Consider the following 17,421-nt stretch of genomic DNA (forward strand, 5'->3'; position numbering starts at 1 on the left):
CGAATCAGACTGCTGGCCGATTGCTGAGGGGAGGGATCATTAGGGATAAGACAAGGTGTTGATATTATTTTATTTTTCTGTGCGTGTGCTGAAATACATTCATTTTTCTTGTTGAGTCTGTCGTTAAGAAAGTTTAGAAAATAAGTTAGTTATGATATCTGGGGTTACTTTGTAACTCATTCCTTTTTATATGATTGTATGCTTCTTGTTTTCTTTCCCATCAACTAGATTTTTCTAATTCTCGTGGATATTTTTTTTTGTCATATGGCTATCATTGAGTTTATCCATACATGGCCTCCAAGATGCATTGGTATTTTTTGCAGGAGTGTTAGTAAGGTCAATGATGAATGGTTTGCAAACGAGGAGAAGGTTAGAGCAGAGGTGGGGTTGTTGGAAAAGCCTGTTGTGGTGGTTAGACAATATGAAAAGGAGGTAAATCATCTGTGGCTTAAATGCCCTTTTTATATTTTACAATGAAAAATATGTACTGGGGCATTGCATTATAATTTGATTATATGGCATATAAAGATATTTCCGATGGAAAAAGAAAAAAAATTGGGTAGTGTATGAATAATCTGACTTAATGCTACGTAAGTATTTTCTGATTTCCATTGTCATGGTTTTTTAACTATGATCCAATTCTGGCAGTTGCTATGTGGGATATGCTTCGATTTTTTCCCCCGTAGCAGAATGAAGGCGGCTGCTTGTGGCCATCACTTTTGTAATGCATGTTGGATAGGTCAGTACTCAAATGAATAGACTGGTTAGATTTGTGCTTCTTAAATTTTAGCAACTATGAGCATAGAAGTATCAGGTATTACATAGCATTATATGATTGTAGATAATGGGGATGCATGAATTATAGGTTTATTTTTTTAAGATAGGTCAGACTGCAGAAGTGAAAGTTAGCCCTTTAATACTGTTGTATGGATAAATGTTTCAGTTGACAGTTTTGTAACCAATGTGTGAATTCGTGAAATTTCATGCAAAGTAGAAAGGGTTGAGCCAAATTATGTGTCATATGCAGGCTACATTCATACTTCAGTAAATGATGGTCCTGGATGCCTTACTTTACGATGTCCAGACCCGTCATGTAGTGCTGCTGTGGGTGAAGATATGGTCCTTTCTTTAGTATCTGATGAAGATAGAACAAAGTATACACGGTATCTTTTGAGATCATATGTTGAGGACAATAGAAAGGTTTGCTTCTTTTCCTTGTCCTTGTAGGTTGATTAAGCTGTCATCCAGTTTGTTCCTAATTTTAATTAGCTAAATAATTATTTCTCTCTAAATGATTTCCTGTAATGTCTTTTCTTTCTCTTTTTTGGCATCATTTGATAGAGAAAGAGATCATTGCGAATATGCAAATATGCTCATCAGTTCTCTTTGAGAGTGACATTCAATTCTTACTAGTCTCGTTTTTCTGGAACCAGTTTTAGATTTTCATTTTGTTGGGTTTCATATGCTGTTTTTAATTTGTGAGTTCATTTACGAATTGAGATCTTTTACAATAGTTGGTAGACTGATTGACTTGGGGGAATTCCTTGAGAATTAGTAAATTGGCTTTGTTTGTAGACCAAGTGGTGTCCAGCTCCTGGCTGTGAGTATGGTGTGGACTTTGTTATGGGAAGTGGCCCTTATGATGTTAGCTGCAAATGCACACATAACTTTTGCTGGAATGTAAGTTTCTTTTATCCGTTTTTTTTTTTTGATAATTTTGGTGACAAACCTTTGTTTTCTATCAAAGTTGCTTTTGTTATAGTTAAATTTACTTACATGAAAGCAAACACATATACTGATTTTTGATTGAATTAAATACAGTGCTGTGAGGAAGCTCACCGCCCAGTAGACTGTGAAACAGTTGAAAAGTGGATCTTGAAGAACAGTGCAGAATCAGAGAACATGAACTGGTAAGTAAAGGATATTTAATGGTAGTTGTCTTTTGTTCCTGTCTTGTCCATTTGCTTCTCATTTCTGGCGTCAGCACTATGATTTCTGATTCTATTTATGTCATGTTTTATTGGCCTCTGGAAACCTGTGCTTTTTGGCATTGTATATGTTGAATTATGTGTCTGAAAGAGATTTTTTTTTTATTGAACTAAGATCATTCAGATGTTTCCATTGCCTGAGTTAAATAATTGACTACCTTCCTGGCTGATTGGGGTCATTTAGGATTATTTACATTGCTGCTAGGTCTTGTATATTTTTCTCATGTGACTGCCTGCAAGATACTTATGAGTGGTTTCCCAGAGGAAAAATCTATTGAGGTGAGCATGAACCATTCATATGTATTTACAGAGAAGTTGACTGCTAGTATCAACTGTTACACTTACCCAGATTATTTATTGCTTGCTTAGAAAAATATTTATTCTATTTGGATTGGAAGGTAAGCAATTACATTCCCAGATTACTATAATTGGATTAGAAGGTGTTCTTACTCACGTGCCCTCTTTTAGTTTTGCTTACTCACATGCCCTCTTTTAGTTTCGCTTATTTCTCTGAAATATGTATGTTTTTAGTTCTTTATTTAGACTGATACTCCTGATTGGTTATGCAAGTAAGCTTGTCTTTTGTTTGATAACTTGTCTTGTTCTTATTACAAGATTTTTTTTTAAAAGCATGGTGTTTCCTCAGGATATTGGCAAATTCAAAGCCTTGCCCAAAGTGTAAACGACCAATTCCTCTTTTAGTTTTGCTTACGCACATATTCTCTCTTTTAGTTTTGCTTATTTCTCTGAAATATGTATGTTTTTAGTTCTTTATTTAGACTCATACTCCTGATTGGTTATGCAAGTAAGCTTGTCTTTTGTTTGATAACTTGTCTTGTTCTTATTACAAGATTTTTTTCTAAAAGCATGGTGTTTTCTCAGGATATTGGCAAATTCAAAGCCTTGCCCAAAGTGTAAACGGCCAATTGAGAAAAATCAAGGCTGTATGCATATTACTTGTACACCTCCATGTAAATTCGAATTTTGCTGGTAAGTAAATGCTGAAGCATTTTTGGCATTAGAAGCTTTTGTTAATCATATTTTGTTCTTTTGCATCTATCATGTTTTGGAAATAATTATGAAATCACTCACGTTGTCTCATATTGGGATCTTTTCCATTTCAATCATGGTTGCCTTTGTTATGTTTTACTGGAAATTTTCCCTGGGGAGTCTATGTTTTTGTCATTTTTATGTGGTTAATGAATGCATTTATCTGGTGGATGAACACAGCTGTATATTCAATCAAACCCATGCTAAGGTTTTACCTAGATGGACCAAGGGCATATATTTTGTATTGGTTTATGTAATAAAAATAAACTTCATATTACATAATAAATGTTTACTATGCCACTGCAGGCTATGCCTTGGTGCTTGGTCAGAGCATGGTGAACGCACAGGTGGTTTTTATGCATGCAATCGATATGAAACTGCAAAACAGGAAGGAGTTGTATGTTTCTTTTGATCATTGTACTTGTATTTTTGTTGTCATTCTTCTTGTGTTTTCCTACACCACATGAATAAAGCCTGTGGAATTTGAAATTCATCATTCATTATATGATTGATTCTGCTAATGCTAAATGCCATATTCTGTTATCCAGTATGATGAGTCAGAACGGAGAAGAGAGATGGCCAAAAATTCCTTGGAGAGATACACCCATTATTATGAGCGATGGGCGACAAATGAATCAGTAAATTTCATCTGTTTTTATTATAGATTGTATTTCGTGAAGTAGCTTAATTTTTTTATTCTTAAATTGCTCCACATTTTTTATTCATAAATTCCAGCATGTCTTTTTTTTGCTGCAATATATCAATTCATCATGTCTAGGAGGCTATTATTTTCAGTGTGAATTCTAACATATGCTCGAATGCATTTTTATAACAGTCTAGGGCAAAGGCACTGTTAGATCTGCAGCAAATGCAAGCTGTACAGGTATGTGTTTTATGCAATCATGGCACATTGGATTATGTTATATTCTAGTAATCATAGTTTGCTGTAGAGCATGGATGGATAAAATATAGCTTTAGAAAGCTACAATAGGAAATACAGAGCAACAATGCACATTCAATGCTGTTTTCAAAATTTAGGTGTCAGTTTGGTCCACTGTTTATATGGTTGTCATTATTACCTTTGCTTAAATTGCACATCCTTCAAAAGCTCAGCCACTAAAGCTAAAAGAATATACTTGAGAGTGTGGAACTTGGTCCCACATTTATATGTCAGCTTTGGACGATACTGCCCCACAAATATAATTCAAAGTACCATTGCCTATGTATTGGAACTTGAAAGCAGTAGATTGTTGTATTTGTAGTCTGAAAATGATAGGGATCTAAACCTTTAAGGCTGCTTGCCTTTTTCCTTGCTGGAGTCCTTTTTAGGGTCTACGGAGGATGCTGCTTCTATTTATTTTTTATTCTCTTTTTGCAGATGGGGGCAAAATCTGTATTATGGGTGCACTGAAAGCCTCCTTGCATTCAGATGTTTTATCATTACTATAAACATGATTTTAGGTACTAAAAGCATACGGACTGTGCACTGCATTTGTCTATTGGAGTTTCCCCGAATGTCCAAGTATGGTCGTTAAGACTCTTTGCCTTTGTCCCATCTGGTGCCCTTCCAAAATAGAGGAGCTGCAGGCAGAAGGGTTCTGCTATATTCATATTATTTTCTAAACTGTTTGCACTGAGAGAAGCAAGGTGCATTCTACAACTTGGTATGAAGCATGTGCAACGTTTGTGCCTTACATTGTGTGACACATGACATAAGTTGGTCCAGTATAATATTTAAATTTTAAAAAGTCTTTTATGGATGGCATCCCTATCAAAGCCATTGGTTGATACTAGTGTGCCTAACCCATGGGGATTTGAACTAGGTACCTGCTGGCACAGAGCTAGTCAAATGCACAAAAACATCAGTGACAACTGGTTGAGCTAACCCATATATATATATATATATAGAGAGAGAGAGAGAGAGAGAGAGAGCAGTGTATATCTATCATAACAAGAGCTTTTAGGCACTGAGAGATTTGGATCTCGATACTTTTTGATCCGTCTCGGTGCTTAATAGATCTGGAGTTGAGATGGATCTATGCTGGTGGTAAAAAACTGTTTATGAACAAATGAGGTTGTTATGCATTGTATTCGGTGAATTAGAATTCCTCGGGATTTTTCTGTCCTTGAGTATTCTTACAGCCATCTTTGGCTTGCTATGGGCATATATGATGTTGCATTGTGTATTTGCTTGTTGCCTTTGTCTGTTTCGATGTAGTGCATTCTTTTTCAATACAGTGGCAAGCAACTTGGGAATAGAAATGGAAATACAAAAGCATGCATCTTTATGTTGCTTCTTGATAAACTTCAAATTTAGATGTGCAAAGATGCTATTCTTCCATGTAAATAGAAGGGGGTTGAAATATAGAAATGTTCTTGCTGATGCCGATTTGGTTGCCATTTATTTCATAATGATGCTTATATTATTGCCGTGGACTATGCAGATTGAGAAGTTAAGTGATAGACAGTGTCAACCTGTTTCACAACTGAAATTCGTTACTGAAGCATGGTTACAGGTATCTGTACAATTCGAGAAAACATTGTTAACGATATTTAATATTTTATTAATTATTTCAATTGTATTGTTTCAGATGGAAATTGAGAAACCTTTAGCTACATGTCAGACTTGACATTTTTCCCTAACTGTTTAGGGTGGCTTTGTGGTCTCTAATTCGAATTTGGTGTTCATTTGTAATATTGGAAAGTGAAACTATACTATCATGGCATATGCATACTTTTTTTTTCACTCTACATGTTTTGATTTCAATGAGCTAGATATGGCTGCCTTTAGGGCAATGTGGAGACTCTGCTTTGTTAGAAATGGTATGACATATTAAGCTCAAGTCACTAATAATAATTTCTAAGAAAGATAACCCAGTACATGACTTTATTTATGTGTAAAATAAATGCGGTAATTTAATATCAATAATGTTGTATTTTCTCAAGTGAGACAAGTACAAATGAGGCTAAGGCTCCTTTGTAAATAGGTCTTAGGGTTACTCATGATGTGGATGCTAATTTGAGGTGTGTACCCCTGGGGGTTACCACTAACACCAATGTGCTTCACATCTGACCAGTAAGATGTACAACGAATGACTATGAAGATAATGTCAGTTTGTTGTGCAAATAGTGGAGAAAACTTCCCATGCCTTTGAATTGATTAGAATAATTTTAAAATAATTGTAAGACTTTTAGTATGGACAGTTTGAAAGAGAGAAAGAAAGTAATCATAACTAATGTCAACAGGTACAAAATTAGGTTAATGGGATTTGAAACACATCAAGCAATAATGTTAATGTTTAGGGGTGCCAAAGGCATCTTTAGGAGATTAGAACTAATTAAAGATACTGAGTAAAACCGATGGAGACCTTGATGTGTAAGATGAGAAGTCTTATCTGCAGCAGAATTAGAAAACCACTCTGATGTAATCAGTGCAAATCTCGAGGATGTCATAAATCTGCCATTCTCTGCTTTTTCTTAATCTGCTTTCTGAAATACGTTGGTTGTAAAATGGTTACTCAAGTTATGAATTGGTTAAAACATATCATTCAACAGCATTACTTGGTTATTTATCTTGGTTGTTTATTTGCTTTTTGAGATGAACAGATGCTTATTTGTTCTCTTTATTATTTGTGATTACAGATAGTTGAATGTAGACGTGTTTTGAAGTGGACATATGCATACGGTTATTATCTTCCAGAACATGAGCACGCTAAAAGACAATTCTTCGAGTACTTGCAAGGTAAGCTTCTTATTTCAGCTATATCTAGCAGTGTAGTAATTCTTTGCATAGTTGCTGAGCCTTTTGTCTGTTCTTTCAGGTGAAGCCGAATCTGGTTTAGAACGGCTTCATCAGTGTGCTGAGAAAGAGCTACAAGGATATATTGATGGTGACAGCCCTGCAAAGGATTTTAATGATTTTCGTACAAAGCTTGCAGGACTCACAAGGTATTTCCTAATTCTGATTTGTTTTTTCTTGGTGATTGCCTGTGTTTCATTCTATCTCCATTGACCTTCACTAATTTTTGACTGAGATGCAGTGTAACACGCAATTATTTTGAGAATCTTGTTCAAGCTTTGGAGAACGGCCTGTCAGATGTGAACAATGGACAAGCTGGAGTTAAAGGCAGCAGTTCAAAAGCTTCTGGTAGCAGTAAAGGAAGAGGGAGATCAAAATTTGTCACATCGAAAATTAGTTCCAGCAGGAACACAGATGATAATAGACACTGGTATTATGGTCTTCTTATGCACGGATAAATTCCATGACAGCTGGTGCTATCACAGTGCCTTATTATGAGTGTTCTATCAGTAATACTAATACTGTTGATGTTGTTAATCTTATGATTATCTCTCTGTGATGCAGACAAATTCTACCTTGTGGGAGATGCTTGAAATCACCTGGACAGAACAGCACCCTGGGCTCTATTTTGCATAGGCAATTTTCATGACACCTGTAAATTTTTGGTGTTGTACCTCAGCAGCAGGATTACAGTTGCTGGTGCATTCAGTGAAAAGCAATTTTAGATATCACTCAATTGAAACAGAACTGAGCACATCGATGTTGCCAAATGAGTGTATCAGTTGTGTTCTCATAAACTTGGGAGTTTGTCTGGCATTTGTCCTTTGAGCTGGATCTTCCCTTGCAGCGTACCCTTGTATAGAATGGCATTGTATAATCAGGTTTTCTTTCTTGAGAGCAAGCTAAAGAACCTGTAGCAATGCTTAAATGTTTCATTTTAATAGTGAAGTCTCTTATATGTGTTCCTGCTTCTGTAATCCAAAGTGCAAACATTATGTATGCCAAATTTTGGATTGCTCAAGATTGTAAATTATTGTGCTATCTACTATTCATGGAATTTGAAAAAGGACTGTTATTTGTCTGTTGTGGTACACAAACTTAGCAAAGAAAGATGTTAAACTGTGACACGGTTGCATGCACAGGTCTTTATGCTATTGATGGCACTATTAAGCAGCCTTGAATTGTTTATGCTCTTAATCGAATTATTGTTCAACCTTGTGAATATAAGTAGGCATTTTTCATGCAACAAACTTCTGACATTTTTATAGACCTATACTTGTCCCTATATGATTTTGTTGGCAAGTTGTAATGCCATAGTAGAAAGTTTTTTTTAATACTTAAGTAGGCATTTTGTGTAAATTTCTCAGTGAAAAATTGGTTTTAATTTACGGTGTTTGTATTCTGGAAGCCAGTACTATGAATCCTCATTCACATGGAATTCATGGATCATCTGCACAACAGGGATTTTGGTTGGCTGCATTCAGGGAAAGAGACGCCTATTTGATTCTTTGGAGGATCTTCCTTTTTTTATATATGCTTTTTGGTAATAATGAACAATGGTAAATTATCTAGGTGCTTCAGTATAGAAAAGTACTATCCATACTTGATAGGGCAGGCATGCACAAAGAGGTCTGAATATGTAGAGGCATGGGAGGATGCTTGCATTTAGATCTTGAATTGGCAGGATTTTTAACGAGGTCAACATGTCCTGGGAAATATGAAGCTGTATTCTGTATCTCATCGCTAACATCATATTCAATTAATTTACACTAATCTGGAAAATATTTGTCAATGTTATTGTATTTATCATATTCTATCGAGATAGACTTGAGGGAGTTGTAGGAAGTTTGCAATTGCAGACTTCATGGGTGGACATTTTTCTTCGACTTTGAGCTATTATTGAACTTTCATTCTGACATTTTGCTTTTGTGTTATTATTGAGGTCCTAGCCCTTCGTATCAGTTCCCATCTTTTGCGCTATCATTTTTAGGTTGATATTGTTACATCCTAACTCATATCATGGTCCTGAAAGTACGAAACTTTGATGAAAAATTTCATCTGCTAGTATTGGGGTGCCCCTCTGTCCCACTCGGTGCAAAAACAGTAGAATTATGTAATGTGGGTGCCTCTAATGCTGCAGGCAGTGCCTTGTTTTGAGCGGCATGTTGTGCCTTAATTGTATTTGATGATGGCCACATGCCTTAATTGTATTTGATGATGACCTTGGCTTAGGTTCGTTCTCATCCCGATTCCACCAACGCCTCTTGTAGACATGCATACCTCAAACAACTCGAACCTCATTGGTGAAGTACATGGCTGTTATTACTGTTGTCATCTTGTTGAGATGACTCTCCCAGCGTTTTCCATGTAGGCCAATATTTAACTAACCCTCTATGGGCATTGTGGGGTATAAATGTGGCGTTATATTTTACATTTTAACATTAATGTGAAATATGTGATCTATTGTGATTATTATTGATTGGGTGCTTGGCACCCTCGTGACAACTATTTAGTGTTTGCTGGTGATAATGGACATATTCTCCATTGTCACAATGGATAACTATGAAAAACTCAGTGAACGTATGTTTTACAGGGCTTATGCTTGGAGATACGAAGAGAGTGAACTCACGGAAGCAATACGTGATTATTAATCCTCAAAATTATCTTGGTTTTGATTAGAAAACCTATTGAATAGTTGGTTATGAGCGGGCTTCATTGGTTAGGTTGGTCCCCGCTTTATATTCCGAGAGGCAGGGAGGTTTGTTTTACCCGTGATTTGATTTCTGTTAGGGTCCCACCCTAACCCCCTTATTTATGTCATGGGATCACATCATACTCAAGAGTCAATAAAGCCCATATTAATATTTGTAAGTGGTTAACCCGCAATTAATAACGGGACCACAGTTAGTTGCAAATGGGCGGTAGTATTAGATAGATGGTAAATTGGCGGTAGTATTAGATAGATGGTATTAATAAAACCCACGGTATTGGTCCGTGGTATCGCATGTATGAGTCATATATAAAGGATAGAGACTCCCTGCGAGGAGTATCGTGTCTTGTTTTGTAATCGAGCTCTGCTCTATTGGAGGTTGCCCCCTCGAAGAGGCCTGTGAACATTTCTCTCTGAGTAATAAAATCATTGCTATTCTGTGTTCTGGGTATAATTTTTTCGCATATTCTGTGTTCTGGGTATCTTTTCTTCGCATATTCTATGTTCGGTATTACTTTGCAGGTTAAGAGCATAACAAGTGGTATCAGAGCACTTTCCAGGACTCGGTGGGATCTCCAAATTTTAGCAATTTTTTTTTTGGCTAGAGACGTGTTTCGACGTCTTTAAACCACGGGATCTGTCGTTAAGCGCATAAACCTGCGGATTTGGGGAGGCATGCATGCAGGAAATACAAGAGGTGGTCACGTCTGTTGGACTCCCTTGTAACCCCTGTGGGTACCCCTTCGAGTAGTAGCGCATTAGACAGAACCGCGCACGGACTGTCTTCCACGTACCCTCTGGGTATATAGGAAGCCCCCTAGCTCCCTTGAAACCTCGCTATAGATAAACCTTCGGCCGTCTTGTGGCTACAGTACACCGAGAACAGCACTCAGAGAGATTACTCGCCCGTACGATAGGGTAGTCGGGTTGTACGGCTAAGGGTACGGTTGATCCTCCTTAGTTAGAGCCCTGAAACATTGGGCCGAGTACTACTGTCAGACCCTTATGTATATTGCGATCTGTAGCACCTGACACTCCTCAAGACCATAGTTCCCTTTCTATCGGGGGATCACACATCACCTATTCCAGATCAGCAAGTGCAGCAGCAGCCGACATCAGTCCCGCAGCTCCATCAGATCAGCAGCAGCAGTTGTTCCACCATTCAGATCTCTCAGATCCACCAGATCGGAGTAGTTGTGAAGGGTTCCTGTCCCTGGATATAATTTTCGCAGGACTTTTGGCGGCATTGACATTCTGAGGATTTGGCGACTGCAATATTGATCAGGAAGGAGTAAAACTCCGTTAGAATTAGGATGACGAGCTGAGCAAGGTGGTACCATTCAATTTCTTAGTAAAAAATTTTTAGGCGGTCCCAATTTTTCATCAGGTTGGTGTATGGTAGAAACTTGCGCTCAAGCGATGGCCAATGAAAGGATAGACAAAATTGAAGACCATGTGAACTCCCTCCAAACTGCGGTGAAGAATATTGAACTTGAGCTTAAAGGAATAAGTCTCCAGATACATGATGCACTCCCAAAGGGCAAGGAGCCAGCCCACGAGGAGGCGTATAATGGCCATGAATACCATGAGGGTGAGTCTAGCCACTCTCATCACGTTTGGCACACCCATCCACCACCCAGTCAGCGACCTCCCAAGTTGGATATGCATAAATTTGACGGTTCTCACACGTCCGCATCGCTAGCACAAATGGAGCAGTATTTCCAATTGAATCATATCATAAATGAGGGGACTAAGCTTATGGTGGGCACCATGTACTTGGTCAATGAACGATGGCAATGGAAAGAATGGCATCAGCGTTGCAATGGACATTTTCAGAATTGGGCCCAATTTGCCAAAGCTCTTTGAAGTCGCTTTGAACAGGAAGACTCTTTTTTGGGGCGTCTCACTAAGCTCCGACAGACGAGTACAGTGGAGGAATATATTACTGCTTTTGAAGCCTTAGCCTTCCGCACTAGGGGTCTCACAGATGAGTTCTACATGGAATGCTTTATCAACGGTCTTAAAGAAGCCATCAAAGCTCAGGTTCTACTCCACCACCCTTCCACATGGACAGAGGCTTGCCAGGTAGCTCGTAAGGTGGAACGTGCATTAACATCCTAATCCAGCCGCCCCAACTTCACTGCTAAAGGTCGTCCCTCACAGGCTCCCAATACGACTCAGACACTTAAGATTCAAAAGGTGTCACCTGCGGAAATGGCCGAAAGAAGGAAGCAAGGACTATGTTACTACTGTGATGAAAAATATTCCCCGGGTCATAAATGCAAAGAGCCCAAGTTTTTTCAAATAGATGCCACTGACTACAGCTCCACCGAGGAAGATCCACCACTTGAGGAACCGGAGGCGATCTAAGAAGATAACCAAAAGGAGATTGTGTCTGATGAACCAATTATTTCGCTAAATGCATTGGCAGGAATTTCTTCCCCTCAAACTCTCAAAATCAGGGGTTTTCTTAAACATCGCCCAGTAGTAGTCTTGATTGATAGTGGAAGTACCCATAATTTCATCCATCAAAAGATCGCTGAAGCAGCACATTGTTTCGTCCAGGCAGTTTCTAATTTCCAAGTCCAGATTGCAGATGGGGGCACAATGAAATGTGAAGGTCACTGTGAAAATGTCAAACTTCAAATGGGGGATTATCAATTGAAAACCCACATGTTTGCAATACACATGGGGGGTTGCGACATTGTCCTAGGCGCGGAATGGCTCCGCACTCTTGGGCCAATCACAATGGATTTCCAGGAGTTATACATGAGTTTTAAGCATAACAACTCCACACATACCCTCCGTGGACTACAGGCGGGAGCCCCCTCTATCATCAGCTCGCATAGGATGGAAAAATTGTTAAAAAAGGGCCATCACGGAGTGGTAGCTCAATTTAATGCCATCCAAGTAGTCGACACCATGTCTCTGCCAATTCATCTTGAGATGCAACAGATTTTAAATAAAACGGTCTTTGACAAGCCTCATGAGCTTCCACCCTCGCGAGGGGAACATGATCATAGCATCACATTGGTTCTAGGGGCCCAACCCCCAAATGTGCGGCCATACAGATATCCGTTCACCCAAAAGAATGAAATAGAAAAAATCATCAAGGAATTGTTGGAAGCAGGTGTCATTCGTCCCAGCATTAGTCCTTATTCATCCCCAGTGGTCATGGTCCTCAAGAAAGATGGGGAGTGGCGGATGTGTCCCGACTTCAGGGCCCTCAATAAGTTAACAGTCAAAGATAAATTTCCCATCCCGGTGGTTGACGATTTGCTGGACGAACTCAATGGGGCTCAATTCTTCACTAAGTTGGATCTTCGCTCAGGCTACCACCAAATTCGCATGAAGGAAGTCGACATTCCCAAGACGGCTTTCAGAACTCATGAAGGCCATTATGAGTTCCTGGTCATGCCATTTGGTCTCTGTAATGCCCCCTCTACTTTTCAGAGCCTTATGAATCACCTCCTCAAACCATATCTCAGAAAATTTGTCCTTGTCTTCTTCGATGACATCCTCATCTATAGTGGCACTTGGGTGGCACATCTTCAACATGTAGATCTACTCTTGCAACTGCTCCGCACGCATAAATTATTTGTCAAGATGTCTAAGTGTTCGTTTGGCATGGAAGAAGTTGAGTATTTGGGCCACATTGTGGGGTGTGAAGGAGTGAAGGTGGACCCCAAAAAGATCCAGGCAATGCAAGAATGGCCTCAACCTAAGACCTTGAAAATCTTGAGAGGATTTTTGGGTCTCACAGGCTATTATCGTAAATTTGTCCGCAACTATGGCCGCATAGCGAAGCCCCTAATGCAACTCCTAAAGAAAAATTCCTTCTTCTGGAACGAGGAAGCACAACAGGCATTTACTGCTCTCAAAACCGCCATGTGTTCCACTCCCGTCTTAGCACTACCGGACTTCACCAAATCATTTGTCATTGAATGTGATGCTTCGGGTACAGGTATTGGAGCGGTCTTAATGCAGGAAGGGCGACCATTGGCCTTCACCAGCCAACAACTAAGTGGGAGGAATCTGGGCCAATCTACCTACGAGAAGGAACTGATGACCATCTTACATGTAGTCGAGACCTGGCGACCTTACTTGTTGGGGTGACGTTTCCAAATCTGCACAGATCATCACAGTCTTAAATATTTTTTGGAGCAACGCCTATCTTCCCCACAACAAAATAAATGGTTAGCCAAAATGCTGGGATATGATTATGAGATCATTTACAAGAAAGGGAAAGACAACCGTGTAGCAGATGCATTGTCGCGCCAATTTGAGGAGGAAAGTACTCTGCTCGCAATTTCCCTCCCCATTCCAGACTGGATTGAAGAGGCTCGCAGGGAATGGTTTTCACATCCCGGGTTCTCCCAACTCATTTCTCAATTGCAGGGAGATCCTAATTCCAGCAAGGGCTACTCGTGGCAGAATGATATTCTTCGCTACAAGGACAGAGTCGTAATATCCCCAACATCCACCCTCAAAAGTCGCATTTTGGCAGAATTGCACTCATCTCCCATTGTAGGACATTCGGGCTTTCAGAAGACGTATGCTCGCACCAGAAGATCATTTTTTTGGACCGGCATGAAACAGGACATCCTTACTTTCGTAGCAGAATGTGACGTTTGTCAACGCCACAAAGGGGAAACCGTCAACACACCAGGCACATTACAACCATTGCCCATTCCGGCGTCAATTTGGACGGAGGTCTCCATGGATTTCATTACAGGTCTTCCAAAGTCTGGGAACAAGTCAGTCATCATGGTGGTTGTGGACCGACTGTCGAAGTATGCTCATTTCTGCGCCCTACCCCAACCATTTACACCAACTTTGGTTGCTCAAACTTTCATGGATCAGATTTTCAAATTGCATGGCATGCCCACTTCTATTGTGTCCGACCGCGACCCAATCTTCACCAGTAATTTTTGGCAGGAGCTCTTAAGAATACAAGGCACTCAACTCAAACTCAGTACTTCATATCATCCGCAAACAGATGGTCAAACCGAAGCCGTCAACAAATGTCTAGAAACCTACCTTAGGTGTTTCACTTCAGAAAAGCAACACCTTTGGGTACAGTGGTTACCTCTGGCGGAATGGTGGTATAACACCAACTATCATGCCACCACCAAAATGACTCCCTATGAAGCAGTCTATGGTCAACTTCCGCCTTCCCCTACTTCTTATCTCACGGGGTGCTCCAAAGTACAAGCCGTGGATCAACTCCTACAACACCGCGCAACCATGCTCGCCCATCTGCGCGAGAATCTTCATCAAGCTCAGAACCGTATGAAGCAACAGGCTGACCAACATCGCTCAGAGCGCCAATTTCAAGAAGGGGATCAGGGCTTTTTGAGGCTGCAACCATATAAGCAAACATCACTCAAAGACAAGGGTTGTCAAAAGCTCTCTCCAAAATTCTACGGACCATACCAAGTACTTCAACGCATTGGAGAAGTGGCTTACAAGTTGGCTTTGCCACCTACAGCAAAAATCCACCCAGTTTTCCATGTATCGTGCCTCAAGAAAGTGATTGGGAACAATTGCCGAGTTCAAACCAGTCTACCTGAATTGGACGAAGAAGGGTCAATCTGGCTTCAACCCGAACAGGTTCTAGACACACGAGACAAGCACCTGCGCGACCGCATGATTAAGGAGGTCCTCGTCAAATGGAAAGACACCTCTCCGGAAGATGCAACTTGGGAACCAGCCACTATTCTTCAGCAGTTTCCGCAGCTTCAGCCTTGAGGACAAGGCTAGTCTTAAGGGGGAGGGCATGTTAGGGTCCCACCCTAACCCCCTTATTTATGTCATGGGATCACATCATAGTCAAGAGTCAATAAAGCCCTTATTAATATTTGTAAGTGGTTAACCCGCAATTAATAACGGGACCACAGTTAGTTGCAAATGGGCGGTAGTATTAGATAGATGGTAAATGGGCGGTAGTATTAGATAGATGGTATTAATAAAACCCACGGTATTGGCCCGTGGTATCGCATGTATGAGTCATATATAAAGGATAGAGACTCCCTGCGAGGAGTATCGTGTCTTGTTTTGTAATCGAGCTCTGCTCTATTGGAGGTTGCCCCCTCGAAGAGGCCTGTGAACATTTCTCTCTGAGTAATAAAATCATTGTTATTCTGTGTTTTGGGTATATTTTCTTCGCATATTCTGTGTTCTGGGTATCTTTTCTTCGCATATTCTATGTTCGATATTACTTTGCAGGTTAAGAGCATAACAATTTCTGGGCCATACAATTTGAAAATGGGGTCAAATCTTGGTTTTTGAAAGGTCAGGTCATGACTCCAAGGGCGGATCTGAAAAGATTGCAAAGAGTTTTTGAAAGTTCAGGTCACGACTCAGGTTGGCTGGTCATGACTTAAAGGTTGGACCTGAAAAGATTGCAAAGAGTTCTCTTTGCTGAAGAAATTGTGTTTGTAGGATGTTTAGGAGATATTGAAGTTATTTTCCAAAATGTCAGTGGGCAAAGCCCTGAAGAGTGAATTCATGAGAGACCGTATGCATGACTGAGGCAATTTATAGTAAAATAAATGTATGTTAGTTTTTGTATGTCACCCGAGTCCTTAAAAGGAACTGAGATTCTACAAGATGGGAAGAATGAGAATTAAACAATGAGCAAGTTTTTGTAGGAGCACAAATCAACATAAAAGTGTTAGATTGACAGTAATCAATGAGCATCTTCATCAATAACTTAATGAAGAACATCAGAAAATGAGTTGATGAATCTAGGTTTTAACCTTGTACAAAAATTACCTTCATATGAATTTAAAAAAAACACAGAAAATAAATAATGCGAGAGCTCAACACATAAAACACATACACAGAGATTTTCCCCTGGATCCCAAAACCGGGACTATCAGTTTGATTTTTCATTATATTCATTTCAATGTTACAATACATATATATAACGCTGAAGCATCCAATACCATGGATCGAAAACCATTGCGTCTAAAACCATGGACTGAAAACCATAGGTAGGTTCGCCCAACCTAATATAGGGTCCAATTCTATTTTATTTTATTTATTTTTTCTTTTTTTTTTTTGGTTTTGGTTGTTGTTGGGGCACTGTCCTAGGCCCCGTAGAGGGGGGCTGCCCGCTCGCCCCCCTCAAACCCCTTGGACAGGGGCGTTGTTGCCCACCTTGTGACCCCCCCCCCCCTTGTTGCGCAATCGGTGCAATGAAGGGGGGGCTCTGTCCCTCCTCTAACCCCCCGGTTCACTACGTAGGTTAGTCGTGGAAAGAATATAACACAACCTAACATTCTCCCACTTGTTTTCTTTCCACAGGGGGCCATAGGAGAGCTTAGTCATTTTTCCAGCCCTGAAATGCCCATTGTTTCTCTACACCAGGAGAACTTCTTAGAGCTCACAGATTTTGTCAATGCATCTGCAGTATTTTTCAAATTGTCCATCTTTACCAGCAACACCTTTTTGTCTTCTATCATATCCATCACAAAGTGATACTGAACATCAATGTGCTTTGTCTTTGAATGATAAGCAGGTTTTTTTGCCAAGAAAATTGCACTTCTGTCACAGTCTATCCTTATAGTTCCCTGTACTAACCCCATACCTGAACACAATCTCTGCAACCACACTGCTTCCTTGCTTGCATGAGTCGCTGTCATGTATTTTGCCTCCGTAGTTGATAGTGCCACTACAAATTGTGTTTTACTCATCTAACTGACTGCACTTCCAAATAGGTTAAACACATACCCGCTTGTAGATCTTCTCTGATCCAAATCTCCAGCCCAGTCTGCATCAACAAAGCCACGAATATATAAAACTCTGTCCAATCCTGGTCTTCCTTGGTAGCACAAACCATAATCACTAGTGCCATGCAAATACCTGAA

The 17,421-nt window shown here is 39.8% G+C and overlaps 1 protein-coding gene across 1 annotated transcript in view; it reads left to right on the top strand.

Annotated features, from left to right (window-relative positions):
* LOC149257223 (putative E3 ubiquitin-protein ligase ARI7) overlaps positions 1-7,962 on the top strand; it is a 45,980-nt gene extending 38,018 nt beyond the window's left edge. The window contains exons 3-16 of the mRNA XM_089413759.1: positions 324-432; positions 649-739; positions 1,028-1,200; positions 1,576-1,680; positions 1,822-1,910; positions 2,871-2,978; positions 3,345-3,435; positions 3,587-3,676; positions 3,874-3,921; positions 5,483-5,554; positions 6,681-6,780; positions 6,860-6,986; positions 7,079-7,267; positions 7,402-7,962. Coding sequence (XP_089269885.1) covers positions 324-432; positions 649-739; positions 1,028-1,200; positions 1,576-1,680; positions 1,822-1,910; positions 2,871-2,978; positions 3,345-3,435; positions 3,587-3,676; positions 3,874-3,921; positions 5,483-5,554; positions 6,681-6,780; positions 6,860-6,986; positions 7,079-7,267; position 7,402 — 1,393 coding nt within the window. The 3' untranslated portion in view covers positions 7,403-7,962. The remainder of the gene's footprint in view (positions 1-323; positions 433-648; positions 740-1,027; positions 1,201-1,575; positions 1,681-1,821; positions 1,911-2,870; positions 2,979-3,344; positions 3,436-3,586; positions 3,677-3,873; positions 3,922-5,482; positions 5,555-6,680; positions 6,781-6,859; positions 6,987-7,078; positions 7,268-7,401) is intronic.
* The last annotated feature ends 9,459 nt before the right edge of the window (positions 7,963-17,421 follow it).

The sequence above is a fragment of the Pinus tabuliformis genome, chromosome 6 (assembly GCF_031772625.1).
Source record: "Pinus tabuliformis cultivar Carrire ecotype Pingquan chromosome 6, CPIR1, whole genome shotgun sequence".
Taxonomy (NCBI): Eukaryota; Viridiplantae; Streptophyta; class Pinopsida; order Pinales; family Pinaceae; genus Pinus; species Pinus tabuliformis.